The 15,888-nt window shown below is 39.3% G+C and overlaps 1 protein-coding gene across 1 annotated transcript; it reads right to left on the bottom strand.

The window, feature by feature from the left end:
* Positions 1 to 7,161: 7,161 nt before the first annotated feature.
* Positions 7,162 to 8,783, bottom strand: LOC104418676 (transcription factor WER-like). The gene is given in 3 exon segments (NM_001302722.1): positions 7,162 to 7,576; positions 8,416 to 8,545; positions 8,663 to 8,783. Coding segments are annotated over 3 exon segments (666 nt in total).
* Positions 8,784 to 15,888: the final 7,105 nt, after the last annotated feature.

The raw sequence follows: 15,888 nt of genomic DNA, 5'->3' as shown, positions 1-15,888 counted from the left end.
TTCAAATGAAATCTAGTGTACACAAACTATATAGATATTTAATCAACGACATGGCCGAAAAATATAAAAATGTAACGTCAAAATTTAATATGAGCCCATAGGAATTATAGTAAAGATATACATATGAATATAATCGATCACACAAATCTAGAAATTACAATTAAGAAATACGCTGAAATTTGATTGATGAGATGAATTTAGAAATTATAATTAAAGTGCAAGAATTTAAAGATAATTGAAAAATAAGATCCTTGTTTGTTTGTTTGTATGCGAGGGCGCATACAAACAAATGTTATGAATGGAGAGTACAAAAAGGACGTCGACACCACTTTCTCAATGGTTTCATCGGTTCCATTACCTTGGCGATTGTACCCAAGATTGTCGACTCAACTTTTTGTTGATTTTCACAAATGACCAAATACTGTTTTGACCAAGTCCAACGCACGTCAATAATGACCAAAATTGATCTTCTTTTTTTAATTATACACATATATAATCTAACATCTCTCGTAATAGTGTTACAGGCTAATCGTTTAGGATTGAGACCGTATGACAATTTAAACTTTTTGGGATAACTTGGGATCGTTGGAGCACCTAAGCCAAGCCTTCATTGAATCGATCACTTAAGCTCATTTGAATCATAGAAAGTGAAAGTTTCTAGAGATAAAACTTACGAACAGAGAATGGAACCAAAATGATTGAATGGATATAACGAGTGGAGGGCATCTCTTCTTATATTGGAGACTCTCCGATTATAACCAATGATTGAGATTACATCCGACGGACAAAATTGTATCTCTTCACCCATTAACTACTTATATTTATGTTTAGAGAGTTTTAAATCTCGACGCAATTACCATCTTACCTGTCTCGGGAACATTACAAAGGCTCTCGGGTGAGTTAGGATAGCCTTGTTCAATTTTGCACGGTCTCGTGATCACGGAATTCTCAAGTCCGTGACATGGGCATACTACATGATTACTTCATTCGATTCCAAAATCCCCACATCCGTATCGCGTCGTCGCGCAAACGCGCGTCCGGGACGGGCTGCATTTTTCTTTCATGTATGAACCGGACGAATTTCCCTTCCGATCATGTCTCCTAATGTTGGGTTTACATCGCTTGTGGACAAAACTCATCCGAGAAAAAGAGATAAGATATGCCTTGGATACGGACCCCGGATGGACCTTTTCCAGCACTTCTTTTGAAGCACCCAGAGGACCGGAACTCAAATCGCCATGTGAAAGAAATCCCAGAAAGCCAAATCCAAATCTAAGTCTAAGTCCAAATCCAAATCCAATCATTGGATCCTTCACCGCTAGATTTAGATGCCCCGCATAAAGAGCCACAGCCAGTGGAACCTGAAAAAAAAAAAAAAGGGAAAAAAAAAAAAAAAGAGGGGGTCCTCTCGCTTTAACAGGTGAGAAAGCTGATCGTGGAAAAAGAAATTAATTTATAAAAGAAAGAGATCTCGTTAACAAAACAAAATGGAAAATATATATATATAAATAATAGAAAATGGAAAGGAAGAAAAAGAAAATGAAAGGGATTGGCTGAAAAAGACCGGTGAACATGGACTTGGCTGAGGGTTTGACCGTGGGTCTCCAAAAAAATTTAAATGAAAATTTGGCATAAAAAAATAATAATAATGGACTTGGCGAGCGTGTGGTTTGGTTGGAGTCCCATGTGGCGGCTCTCCAAAAAAAAAAATTAAATGAAAATTTGGCATAAAAAATTTTTAAAAAAATAAAAGAAATAAAAGAAGACAAAGTCCGATGTGCGATGGGTCGCGATCATTGGAGATATAGAGCGATATGCTCTCGGACGGACCATATCTTTCGATCTTGCGGGTCGGTAGGTCCCATGAATCTTCGCCTGTTTTGATTATTCAACTAATACTACTATTTCTTTTTTTTTTTAATTTATAAACTCATTTAAAATAAATCAAGGACCTCTCACGATGATTTCAATTGCGAAAAGATGGAATATTTAAATGCTAAATCTAGTATTTGACTATTCATCTAATAATTTAAGATTTTTTGAATAATTGATAGTAATCTCATAAAATTCTACATAGTATTATTACTTCAAGGTCTTTTTACTTTCTCACTCATATCAATATGCTTGGTATTTGATTTTTTTCTATTTTTTTTTTTTTGTTAATGGTAGGGCTAGAATGACTTTATATCTTGTGTTTTTGTTAATTGATTTTTTTTCAATGAGTCACATCGGCCAATTTATAATGAATTGATGTTGTGTTAGATTCTTTGGCCACATAAATCACCAATGGCGCTTAAGTGAATGATTAATAACTAAATTAATACTCAAGTGATTGAAAAAAAAAGTTATGGTATCTAAGTGAACATTGTATAAAAATTATTGTATTATTAACATCATACTTTAGAAGCATAATTAGTATGGCTTAGAGAAGCATGAGACAAGGTCAAGGATTTGCTAGCAGATGTTTTCCTTTTATTTTTGTAATATGTATTTCCTCATTTGAAGGCCAGATAATATGACTTAATTAACTATATATCGTTGTTATTTTTGGACGGTAGTCTAAAATAAATATCCATAAACTTATTATTATTATTATCAAAAATACTTCCCCTACAAAGCCCTGAGTATGTTTCTACTTACATTAAAAATTCTGATCATTTAAACAAAACTCTTGAGTCATGATTTAGGTTAATGTTAACCGAGCCATGGACACTTGTAAAAAAAATCGAGTCACGAGACATAACAAAAAAATCGATCCATTGCCTAATTTTTGAATAGTAGTATTTATATATTCAAAGCACGATTACTGACTCTTAATTTTTTTTTATATATACACATGAAAAGACTCTTTTAAGATCTTCTCCATATTTTCAGCTCCAATTAGTAGCTGAAAAGACAAAAAAAAAAACAAGAGATGAAAGAAGAAAAGCAAGTTAAAATGGAACGCGGTTTTTGAAGTTCAACCAGATGTTCTCCATTTTCGTGTAACGAGAACTAACGAGAACTAGAGAGAGAGAGAGAGAGAGAGATGGAGATTTGCATCGTGATATGGATTCTCACGAGTCACATCCTGTCGAGACGACGTCGCATTCTCGACCTCCCATCTGCGGAAGCCTCTCCAAAGCTTCAGCTTCGCCTCCATCTGCGCCTTCGGCGGTGTCGAAAAAGAGGGAGCACCGAAAGCGATCGGAAAAAGCTCATCACCTGACCCGATCGACGGCGGGAGGCGATGACAATGATTACGCGGGCGTCGGTGTTCGCGCCATCGATCGGGGTGGCGAGATCTGATCGGATCGGATCGGATCTCGCGTGGGAATGCGCGGACTGATTTGACGGAGCTCCGATTTTTGGACCGCAGGTGGGAAGCGACGTGTGCTTTTTTTTTCCGACGACGCGCCTCTGCCTGCCCGAAGCGACCGAGCGTCAGGTCTCCCATCTCCTCTGTCTCCCTCCCTCCCTCCCTCCCGCTCCTCTCGCTCGCTACTCTGTCTTAGGATCTGGGAGTCGGCACACGTTTGTCCGAGGAGACAAACGACATCCAAAGTGAGAAAAATGTTTTGCCATTCCCAACTAAGAAAGATCCAAAGATTATCGAGATGACACGAATAATCGATAAATCTTGGTTTAATGTGATTTGTGAATTTTTAAATATTATTTTTTATAATTTAAGAATTACATTAAACAAATTAAAAGTTCAAGAGCAACATTATATATTGGACTAGAGTTTGAATAATTCATTATACAAATCAAAAAGTTCATGTATAGTATTGTATATTAGATCAAAATTTCGGGATCATTTATGTTATAATCCCTAATTACATACACAGGTGATTTGTGATGGGGCTTGAAAATTTTGAATTGTTGATTCTTGTGGTGCACGTAGAGCCAAAATATTAATGAAGAAATTATGTGATTCAAAACTATCATTTCAAATAATAGGTGAATCCTCTCGTTGCATCTATAATAATTAGAAAATCTATTCTTGTAATTGCCATTGGTGAAAAATTAGTATTGTTCGATAAGTTCTACGGTGAAATTTTTAATATAAATTTATAACCTTAGCTATCATAATTGATAGATTCTCAATTTGTATCTTATGATTGGATTTAATATGGGGTCCAAGCAATATGGAGCCTCGTCAAATAGGTGGGCTGGGTTCAGTCCAACCCAAATCGACCCATATAATCCGTTTTTATGCGATGCAAATATAGTGAGCAATATTGGACCCAACCTATTTAATTAAAACATTTCTATATTTAACTCCAATTTAGGAAAATTCATACCCAAACTAAGATGAGAGGAAGTGAGCACTCAAACTAGTCGTTGTTTGCCCATTAAGGCCCACCACAGATAGGTCGCATTTGGGGCTCGTTGGCCCTGCAGCTTGGGTGTGCACCATGTTTCGGCCTTGCTGGGCAACTTGAGGTACAGATTAATCAGTCCATGGGCCTATAATGGGCCTCAAATTCGTCCAAAATGGTTTTTTCGGCCCAGTGAGGGTGAGCCCTTCTTTGGGCTTGGAAGGCCCAAAACAATCGACCCATTGGCTTAAAATGGGCGGCGAACTGGCTTCAGTGATGTGCATTTTGGGCCGATTAAAGACGGGCCCCGTTTTGGGCCTCAACAACCACCAAAGATTCATAATTAAAAATTCTCACAACAATAAGGTTTATTCGAAATTTTCACTAAAGATGAAATGAGTTTTTTGACGGAATTAGCAACGTAAAGGAAGAGAGAGAGAGAGAGAGCAGATAAACAACCCTTGAAAAGAGGAGGGAGAGTTTTAGGCGGTTGTTAAATTTCAGCATTTAGTATTACTTGGCACAGTCTCTTCTCAATTCACTAGTCTCCCAGCTGGAGAAAGGTTTTCATTTTTTTATTTTCCATCAATGTCCACATCATGGACACGTGGCACCCTTTGAGTGGAGTAGACTATACTCATGCTCACCACATAGGCCGATGATGTGATGGTTACAAATCACGGAATATTTTCTCCCTTCAATGAGACGTAATATCTTGATGGAGTGGGTCTAGAATGTTTGGAGCATGGGCCGAGGGATTGTCTGAACACCATCTTGAATGTCGGACCACCTTGTTCGATTTTGAAGACGACAACTCAAATCAATGAGGTGATTCACCCCCCAAATTTCCAAAAAAAAAAAGGGAAGAAAAGTCATAACCAACGAATTGCGGGCTGAATTGTTTTAAAAATGGCCTGATTCAAATAGAACCATCTTACATCCTTAAGAGTCATAAAGATAACATAATTGACAATCTAGAGTTGTAATTTCTCATTCTCTTTTCTGCAAACTACAATTTCCCTATTTCCCTAACATGTCACTATTATCCTTTTTCTTTTAATTCTCTTGTGGGTTTGTGATCTAGCAATTTCTCATCGAGTTACCGCTCCTCAATTCGTACAATCACGACCGAGTCGTCTCTGACGTCACCGAACTCCGATTCATGTGAACATGTGAATGCAAGCACACACAAAAAAAAGCCTCAAAGCAGCTCCGGATGTTGGATCAGGACCGGTTCTACTTTCAGTGCGTGCGGAGCATTATGAAAAACCGATTGCATAGGATGCATTCCATATCATATAATGGCCGAAATCATTGCGCCAGCGACCAGCATAGCCCCCCTCAAGGAGGCGGTCCCCATCCCTCGTCCTAGCTTTCTATTTTTACGAGCGGAAAGCAGCAGACCTTTTCGCCCGCCGCGCAAGAGCAACGCCTTTCTACGGCGTCAATGACACCGTCGTTGAAACCATCCGACCGCCGTGGTCGCGACCATCTTCCTCGCCCTCCCGTCGAGCTCCGCCATGCGACGCATCGTCACATGTCCGGAACGAATACGCAAAGGACGGCCAGACGTGCCTAGCCGTCTTGGGGAAAACTGTCTGAACACACGACAAGGTCAAAACCAGCCCCCCCCCCCAATCCCTCGGCCTGGAATGGAGCCGGGTCCTCGCCCTTGTTCGCAAGATGCCTGAGGTAATGCTGGGAGGGATGATGATTAGCCATCATTTCAGGGCCCATGCCACATCTCTATGGCCACTTCCGTGGGGACTGTCACTTTACTTGTCACTAAGTGAAAGACCTCTTTCCCGAATCACTATGGCGATTTGGGGAAAAAGCTTCCTGGCCATGTCAAATGATTAGTTGACGCCAGCCCGATGTGGCTGGAAAAGAAAAAAAACCTGGGAAGGGAATTGGGGGCAAAGGTGGCGCAATTGGTGGGTTAATCATTGCATCGTTCGTTGTCCCGTTTCTCTTTTACCTGCGCCACCTAAAATTCCTTGGATCAAGCGAAAGGCCAAGCGGCCAACGCCTAAGTAGTCGGATTCATTACTTGGATATGTAGGCTCCACGTTATGGCAAATGTGGTCTCACGATGACTATGATGAAGCAATTCCTCGTAAGTCTTCTCGTCCATCGTGTCGCATTAGCAACTGTTTTCCGATTCATACGACGACGCTTACTGTTACTGTATTTGGAAGTTAAAACCATGACAGAACTCTGATTTGTCTTGTAGACTCTTCTAGTATACGACTGCGTTGTATCCGTTGGCCGTGTGCTGACCCTAGATCGAGAACCTTTGATCTTGAGAGCTTTGTTGTGTTGCTCCATCTTCGCGAAAATCTAGAAGAAGGGTCCCCCTTATAAATCAGAACCCTACTTCTTCAACGATACATAATGCCAGCCAAGGAAGAGACCCACTTCAATCAAGAACAGTTGGCACACGTTTGGCATTTGTTTTGAACTTTTGTTTCTCTTCTCCGCGTGTGGTCTCATCTTCATAAAATCCTATTGTCTCTTTCGTTGTATTGTACCCAAAAGTCCAAACGATCTCCGTCAGCATCCATCTTTGATTCGATGTACCGTCTGTAGCCAAGCATTCCGAATAATAACATGTGTCGAAGGAAGATTTGTGTCGAACTAACATCTAGATCGCTAAGTTTTTTACATTTACCACATTTGGTGTTTTCTAAGTTAATGCATGCGTTTGTTGTCACCTGAATCGGTACCTGTACGATGCTAGTTCCTTTTCCAGGAAAACAAGAACTAGCTTTTGCATGTCCACATAGAGAACCGTAGGGAAAGGAGAGATTAATTGCTTCTAAAGATTACTTCGGATCAAGGCTGAGAAAAGAAAATTCGTTTACAAGCCATCCGATACAAGATCTAGAGCGTACTCGCCCAATCTGTCTGTGAAATCGGGACTATAAAGATTCAAATCACTGTTAAAGAACCAAAAGGGGTTCTGGAACTCATTGCTCGGAGTAGCCAATTGCTGTGAGGAATCACATTCGACCAGTGCTCCCCGAGACGACTTGTCATCCCCTGTGATTTTCCGAGCAGTTTCTTCTAAGTGGTCGCTGGAGGGTGGCTCCAAGCTCGAGCCCAGCACCATGGCATGATTCTCCTTCTCCTTTTTGAGGTGGGTTCTCGGACGATGATCATCAGCCCTGCCCTTGCCTTTTTTGAACCCGAGCCTCTTGCTCAAATGAGTGTTCCAATGGTTCTTCACTTGATTATCGGTTCTCCCAGGAACTCGCCCCGCAATAAGCGACCATCTGGAAAACAAAGATAAAAAAGACATCAAACCCACGTTTTAGAGTTGTTCCATGTTCTCTGTCTTCGTTTTCTCTTCGAGCATGGGCGGTAATCGAAAGTCACATGCAGAAAAGTTCTGAAGGCGTTGCTGTCTGCCACCACTTCCTAGAGGACATCTATCACTATATGCTATGCTATCATCATTCATCGCCATGGCCTACCGTCCTTGACGAGGCGGATTATCGTCAACAGGGACATGGTCGAATGAAGTAAAAGTTCAGTTACGTCCAAAAGTGAAATGATTTGAAAGTCACCTCGCACCGTAAAATGTACCCCTAGCGTTAGCTTCATTACGGTGGCGTTATTGACAACTTTATGTATATATTATAAATATATATGTGCATCATTTATGTGTAGAAAGTTTGCCAGCATTAATCATGATCGAGGGCGAAAAGATAGGGTAAATCATTGCTTCAAGGACAAATGCAAAAAGCTGTGTGTTCTTGTTGCTCTTGGGTCACAAAGTCAGAAACTTTGCTCAGAACATTGAAAAACAAGACTGAAATGAAACCAGAAGGAATTATAGTGAAGGGTCTTGACAAAAGTTAATTAAATTACCACTCGAAAGTCTCAATAAGTGGGAACAATTAATGTGATTTTCGTGTGGAAAACATAGGAGGAGAGAAGAACTGCATACCCAGATAGGTATGTCTACTCATTCGGCTTAACAAGCGATGTCAATAATGGAAGAAAAATACAGGTTTTAAGTTCTAATTGCAGGTACATGTCATGCCAGAAGAGATCGAAAAGAAGAAGAAAAAGAGAGGTCAGAGAGAGAGAGAGAGAGAGAGAGAGAGACCTGTTTCCAAGAAGATTGTGGAGTCTGATGATGAGGTCGTCTTCTTCCTCCGAGAAATCACCTCGCTTCACGCTCGGGCTCAGGTAATTCATCCACCTCAACCTGCAGCTCTTGCCACATCTTTTCAGGCCTGCACAAGAACAAAAACAGCTTAAGGCTCAGACACCAACACTGTTCTTTGACCATACCCATTATAACTCGCGAAGATTTTTCCCAAAAAGAAGAAGAAATGATTAAAGAATCTAACCTGTCATCTGGGGAATGCGATTCCACTTCCCCTTGCCATGCACCCTCACGTAGTCCGCCAGAAGCCTGTCCTCCTCTGCTGTCCACAGCCCTTTTCTGTGTTCCTTCTTCTCTCCCTTCATCTTGCTGCCAAGCCTATGATTTCAGTGCTTCTGTGACAGAGAGAGAGAGAGAGAGAGAGAGAGAGGGAGAGAGGAGAGGGAGGGGGGAAAAGTCTACTCCTTTTCTGATAGGCTGTGAAGGTCTTCCGTTGGGAAGTGTAGAAGTAGTGCTTTCCTCCGTGTGCATACATTTATACTTGTCGTGGAAGAACAAGATTGGGGGCGTAATTGTCGTGGGTGACCAGCCAGCTAAGTCTCGTGTAAATAAAAAATTCACAAGCAATCCTAGGTATACTAATTTGTAATATCTGTCCATAAATAATTCAATAATTTAAGTGATATGACAGATTGTAAATAGGTATTTATACAAACCTTTCATATTCAAACACTCAATAATAGTTTACCTTTTTTTTCCGTTAAAACAATGATAGTTTGTCATATAACCTATTGTGTGTTAACTTTCTAAACCGGTTTTAGTCATAGTCCTTTTTAAAAGCTATAATCGAAGTATAAAGATACTCAGCTTTTACTAAACTTTTTTTTCCATTAAATGAGGTGAGACATCATATGACATCTTTTGATTGGTTATTTGTCAGTAGGTCAAGACATTTAAATTTAGAAAAAAGAATAGCGAACCACGAGAAATGATGTATGGGCGTCATAATGTTTAAGCTCTGAAAGTTGGTCTCATTCACTATCCATAAAAAAATGAACCTATCCATAATTATGTTATCATTTTTAGTGTTCATTTTGGGTAAATAATAAATTCTCACACGAGTTACCCACGAAATGAAATCGTTGTACGTGAAAAGCTAGTTGTTATCCTCATACTCTTATTGTAGTATCTACGCTTCATATGTATGCAAAATCAACATAATTAGTATGTCTAATTAGGTAGGATGCGAGAAAATACTGAATTATGTGTCTTATGCTGAAGGGGTACCTATACCCAAAAAAGATAAACACAAGCAAAGTGTAATCAGATTAGAAAATTAGGGAATCTCATTCAAGAAACTGCTCAATATCCTACAATAATCCTGAGTCAATGGCCGACACAGAAAATGTAAGATGAGGAGGTTGACTTGTCAGAATGTGCAAATGCCAAAAGCTGTCTTGTCTCTTACAGCAAAACGCAGATCCGGACCAAGGATTTCTTGTTCGATACCATGACGCTTACGTATTATTAGAAGGCATGGGGCCTCTCCGTGTCTGAGTCCACACAACGCTCAAACCACCCCTTTTTTCCTCTTTCCCACTGTAATATCTTTAACACGGCACATGAGCTCAACCCCACTTCCTGCGAGACATGTGTCTAAAGCTGCTGGTTCCTCTTGTTCTCTTGAAAAAGGAGAGGATAAAAGTCAGGAGATTCAAATCTGATGAAAGGAAAAGTTTTCCCTTTTCCTTTTCCGGGCGTTGGGGGGTTGCTCTTGGATTTCTTTTTGGCTCAAGATCCTTCAAGCTTTTTGCCAAATTCTGATTACCGGATACCTTTCTTACCCAATCTAAATCACTCGCTATCGATTTGGATAGCTGGTTATATATTCGAACTTTTCGATGATGATGGTGGTTTGTGTAACAAAGGGGCTACACTGGCTATGCACCATATAATTCAAAAAATCATGAATTATTTTAGTTTGCACGTCACAAAAAAGTTATGAATTGATATTAATGAAAGCATTAAACATAAAGAATGTTCTTCACATACCATGACGTGGAAAGAGAGTGAAGTGTCGAAGTATACTTATGGATATTAAAGATTCTCTATAAAAGAATACTCTTAGAGATACCATTAAATATTAGAGATATAATTTGATATTTTGTTGTTTTCTAAGGTAGCTAATTTCCTTGTTAGATTAGATTATTTCCTTTTATATGCATATTGTTCGGATAAAAATACTCTTCTCGAATAAAGTGAAATATGAAGCCAATCTAGCGAAGATGTAGTCTCGATTCTCTCTCATCTCTCTCGAAAATCCCAGAATACTTACATGAAGGGTCACATAGGTATAGGTTACCAAAGGTAGTGACCCGTGAATGGTTCTCGAAACTCTTTCGAAATGTTTGTCTTACACTTTGTACGATGTATTTGTGAGGTACCCTGGATGGTCCAAAGGCCCAACCCTTGATTTTTGTTGTCATCTTATATTCTGTGCATGTCAAGTTACTGTTGCTCACAAGGATTCGAGCTTTTTGTGCGTGTGGTGATTCGAGTTCTGCAGACCCTTCTGTAATGGAGGCACGAGCCATGGCTTTCTTGAAAGTGATCTACCTTGGTGAGCTTCCGAAATTTGCAGACATCTCTTTTCCTCAGTGGGCTCATGAAAATCTCTGCTATATACTAAGTGGTCCTAAAATTGGCAAGAGCTACTGGGGAAATGATTTGTTTCTTGACAGTCTTCTACTCCACTGCTAATCGTCTTGCTTATTAGAGTGGTGAACCCCTTGTCTTAGATAAGCTGGTGGGACATTGATGAAGGGTCAAGCCGTGGGGGGAGTTGTCGGATATAATCTTGAATCTTTTTTTAGCATTGATTGCGAGATGTCTTGCTTGTTCTTGCCTTGTCTTGGTGCATGTTAGTGCGAACCTTATCACCGGAATAATGAAAGTTTTTTTTTTGTCAGTCCTACTCTATTCCTACTCTACACTCACTCTTAGACTTTTTGCCCTGCCTCTTACAGGGCGTGGAAGTTGAAACCCACTCCTGAAACTTACGCGTCCTCACCCCATCTCCTCTTGAGAAGGTGGGGATTTGAACCCCTCACCTCCCTCTTCCATGTTGGAAGGGTGACTGACTGGGTGAATCCCAGTGGTTGAAAGTTCAATAGCAAGGTACATACATGTTTTCTTGCTATTTGTTGCACCATTTCACTTTCGTAAAAGAAAGAGATAATTAAACAAAAAATTCTTGAATTTTGATTAAATGTGCAATGTAATTTTCAAGTTTTAAATTTGTTCAATGTAATCCCTTAGTTTTTAATTTGTTTAATATAGTATCTGAACTTTTAGTGCATATTTAATTTAGTCTATGAACCGTATGAAATGTTCGATGTTGTCATTTCATTAGTTCAAGTTTAAGGACAAACAATATAGGGATTAAATTGAACTTATATAAAAAATTTAAGGATCACATTGAATAAATTAAAAATTCAATAATGATATTACACATTAAGATAAAGTTTAGACACTACATTGAATAAATTCAAAGTTTGAAAATCACATTAATGTTGAAAATTGTTTGTTTCACTCCGTCCCTAAAATATTCACGAGAGAACCTCAACACGAGGACCGTCCTTATGGTGGTCCTTTAAGGACAATGAAACGTGGCCGTCCCTCAAACACCTATAGGACTGCCCAATGCACCGTCCCTAAAAACTTTAAGGGCACTACTTTCAAGAAATCTTTCAGTAAAAGAAGATGAAAAGTCTCCTTAATATTGGGAGAAAATCATGCACGATTTTTTTTGGAATTATAAATTGCAAATTTATCTCGATATGTATCATTTAAGAATTTTTAATATGGATTTTAGGAAAGATGAAGACGAGAAGTATCCCTAAAAAAATAGAAGGTCGTCTTCTTATTGTACCCCTAGATAAGAGCCGTGGACATTACTAAAATAACACATTAGATGAGTACTTTTAAGGTTTTTTAAAATTCACAATAAATTGAAACACGCCAAGTATCCAAAATGTCAAGTCTTACTCTTGTGTAGACAAACCTCCTCTAGATGGAGTTTACATGAGCTTTTATTATCTTTCCTTTTCTATCATTTTAATTTAAAATAGGATTGTGATGTGACACTTAAAATCAAAACAAAGTTAGATTAATGTCGAGATCCTATGCATATGGCATATGCCTATAACATAAAGAGGTAGAGGACTCTTTGTCCTGTAACATGTCTCAATATACATCGTGTTCACAGGATTATGGCATACATGTCACTGATCTTTCAAAAATCAATGCTACTACGAAATTTGTGGAGATTCCTACATTTATATATCACGTGGTTTAAAGCAAGTTGTGGAATTTTATTGGGAAATGGATTTTCTACTCCCCAATTACTTCCTACATGGGTGATGCTTATTGGACATGAAAGTATTTTGGAAACTTATTGTACTTTTATCAATTGAGTCATGAATATTTTCTAATTTACTAATTGAGTCTGTCCGGCTAATTTTGGTCGAAAATTACTGACGTGAATGAGTCGGCTTACTTGACATAGCTAGCACTAATGTGAATAATTTTTAATAGTATTTTATTTTTTTAGAATTTTAATTAATTTTTAAAGATTTTTTTGTTTCCTTTTTGGTTCAAAGGACTGGCAAGGCTGTCAATCATTGGGCTAAGGGCCAATGGCATCCACCAACCATTGACTGAGGGCTAAGGACTCCTAGGCGAGGGTCACGAAGCCCTTGCTGGCCGCGGCCCTTGCTAGCTACACTATGGCCTTTTTTTTTTTTTTTGGTCGGTACACTATGGCCCTCACTTGCCCTCATTATGGCTAGCGTGGGTTGCCATGTCCTTACATCACCAAATTTGGTGAGGGTGCCGCGAGCCCTCGCTAGATATAGCAGTAGGGCCACGACCTTTGCCCTTGGCTAGCAAGGGCTTTGTGAGGGTCGACGACATTGCCGACCATTTGAACAAAAAAAAAAAGAAAAAGGAAAAAAAATATTAAAATTTATCTAGGTCAATATCGATCGTGCAACATAAAACAATCACTGTTGATTGAACTACCATATCAGTGGTTTCCTATTAAAAATTGACTAGATGAACCCAATTTGCAAAATTTAGAAATATTTAGAATTGAATTGGTAAAACTAAAATATTTAAGATTAAATGACAAAAATGTTATATATTTGAGGCTTTTTGAAAATATTTAACTAGTATTTTGTGACCTAACTTTGAAGTACATTTGATGCCAAGGTGATTGGAAACAATTAATGCCCAAGAAATTAGAGAACCCAAATGGACAATACACCCAAATAGCACCACCTATGTATCCCTAGGTAAAGAGACAGTATCATGAGCCAATGACAAGCATTGAATATTTTAGAATATCTAACCTGTAAAAAATGTTAAAATGGAAAAGGCAGGCGGCGAATTCATAGGGTTAAGGTAGATTCCATGTGAATGAATCATTCCCCCTTTTCCACCGGGTTATTAAATACTGTAGGGTTGGCTACTTTTCACAAGAAAAGAATCATTGAAAAGGCATCTCTTAAGAGAGAATTCAAATCTAAACCAATTAGGCGTACTCGGTCGTATTCAATTTTACTTAAAACCTTGGTTGACTTATGATTCAATTAAAATATATTAACCGTATTAATACAATTCGTTTGTACGTCTCGATATGAAGTTACAATAAAAAAAAATAAAGGAATATGTAGAAAACTCATTTCCAGTGAGCTACCTAATCACCATCACTAGTCAAATCACTTCACATGCAAATCAAACTCCCTCACGCCGAGGAACCGATCAAAACGTGATCACGAGTCCCGAACGATAGTGAATAGTACTAGACTTGGATAGGGACGAAGGATGCCAAGGCCGTAGTTGGTCGAGGAATCTGAAAGGCCGCCTAACTTATTGGGGGCGCATTTAATGCAATCCAATGGCTCCAAAATGTAGCCAGGACATGAGTTTAATGCGATGGCAGCGGCCCCGAGAATGCCAGGACAGGACAGCAGTTTACTACTTCCTGGGGAACAGGACTACGCTTGAGTTAGATTCCCTTGACTTCATCATCTCATTTTGCCATAGCATGTCTCTGGTTTTCTGGAGCTGGGGAGAGTGAGTGGGAAGAGCCTGGAAGAGCAGCAGGTGGGGTGCGTGCAATTGCATGGTGTGTACTTTCATCAGGACGTTAGGCTATCAAAGCTCGGTTGGGTGGTCGCTTCCAGTGGAAAAAGTGATTGATCAGCAGCACTGAGATTGCAAAGCACAAGAGGCATTCAATGCGACTAAACCTTTGATCAGTGTTAAAAACCATGGACCCCTCTTCATCCTGACCCGTTCAGGGATTGTAATTAAGAGAATGCAACTAAACCTTTGATCAGTGTTAGATACCATGGACCCATCCCTATCCCGACCTGTTCAAGGATTGTAATAAAGAGCATCCGGCTCGATCTTATCCTATGTTTGCAGGAGGGTGTTATGTCTCTTTATGAGCAGCATAACTAGTTCCGGATGATTTTTAACGATCCTCTATCTTGATGGTGATAATTGTCCAAAAAATCTTAAACCTATTGAATAAATACAATTTCAATTATACTGATTTAATCTTAAATCTTTTTATGATTTGCCAATTTTTAATCCTAAACCAATATTCTCTCCTTGTTTTTGTACTTAGAAAGATTTCACTTTCCTACGGTCTATCTTGGTTGGGTGCCCCTTGCTAAATGCAAACCGTCCATGTCTGCTTTCTCAAGGGCTTGCAGATATGGAAGGAATGGGAAACAAACAACTCTGGAATGTAAAAACCCCATGAAATCAGAACTCAGCAAAGCACACTAACGAGAGAGAGAGAGAGAGAGAGAGAGAGAGAGAGAGACATATAAAATGTCAACGTCGAGAGACTGAGAAAGACCACCTCGGTTGGTTGTTGAAAGCAACAAACAGCCCACACAAGACACAACAACTCCCCGAGGTGCGGTTGTTGAGAGCAGCTAAAGTAGTTGGAAACGTGGTTGTCAATGGCGATTATTGCTACTCGTCGCCATTGATAGTCACGGCGGCAAACAGCAAGCAATGTCTTCATGAGATTTAGAGACAACCCGCCTGTTTTATCTCATTTGCTCTTGGTGTATTACTTGCAACAACTTTTACTTACAGAAAAAAAATTGCGTTTCACAGATTATATCCACAACTCGCGTTCTGAAATTGCACCAAAACAGAGAAAAAGAAGAAGAAAAAAACCTGTCAACTTGGCCCCATCTATTACTTGAAGGTTAATGAATATCACTACAAGTTCCTCGCGTTCTAGAATTTCACTATAAGCGTAGAGAGCTGGATTTCGATGGCAATGTTCACCTTGTACTTTCATTTGCACTCTCTATCGGCTTGTGAGGACATACACAAGCTGCCGCATCTGAAAGATCAAAACTTTCAAACCTTGGATCATTG

The sequence above is a fragment of the Eucalyptus grandis genome, chromosome 2 (assembly GCF_016545825.1).
Source record: "Eucalyptus grandis isolate ANBG69807.140 chromosome 2, ASM1654582v1, whole genome shotgun sequence".
In the NCBI taxonomy this organism is placed as follows: domain Eukaryota; kingdom Viridiplantae; phylum Streptophyta; class Magnoliopsida; order Myrtales; family Myrtaceae; genus Eucalyptus; species Eucalyptus grandis.
Note: the sequence above shows the minus strand (reverse complement) of the source record. Positions and strands in the feature narration are given on the sequence as shown.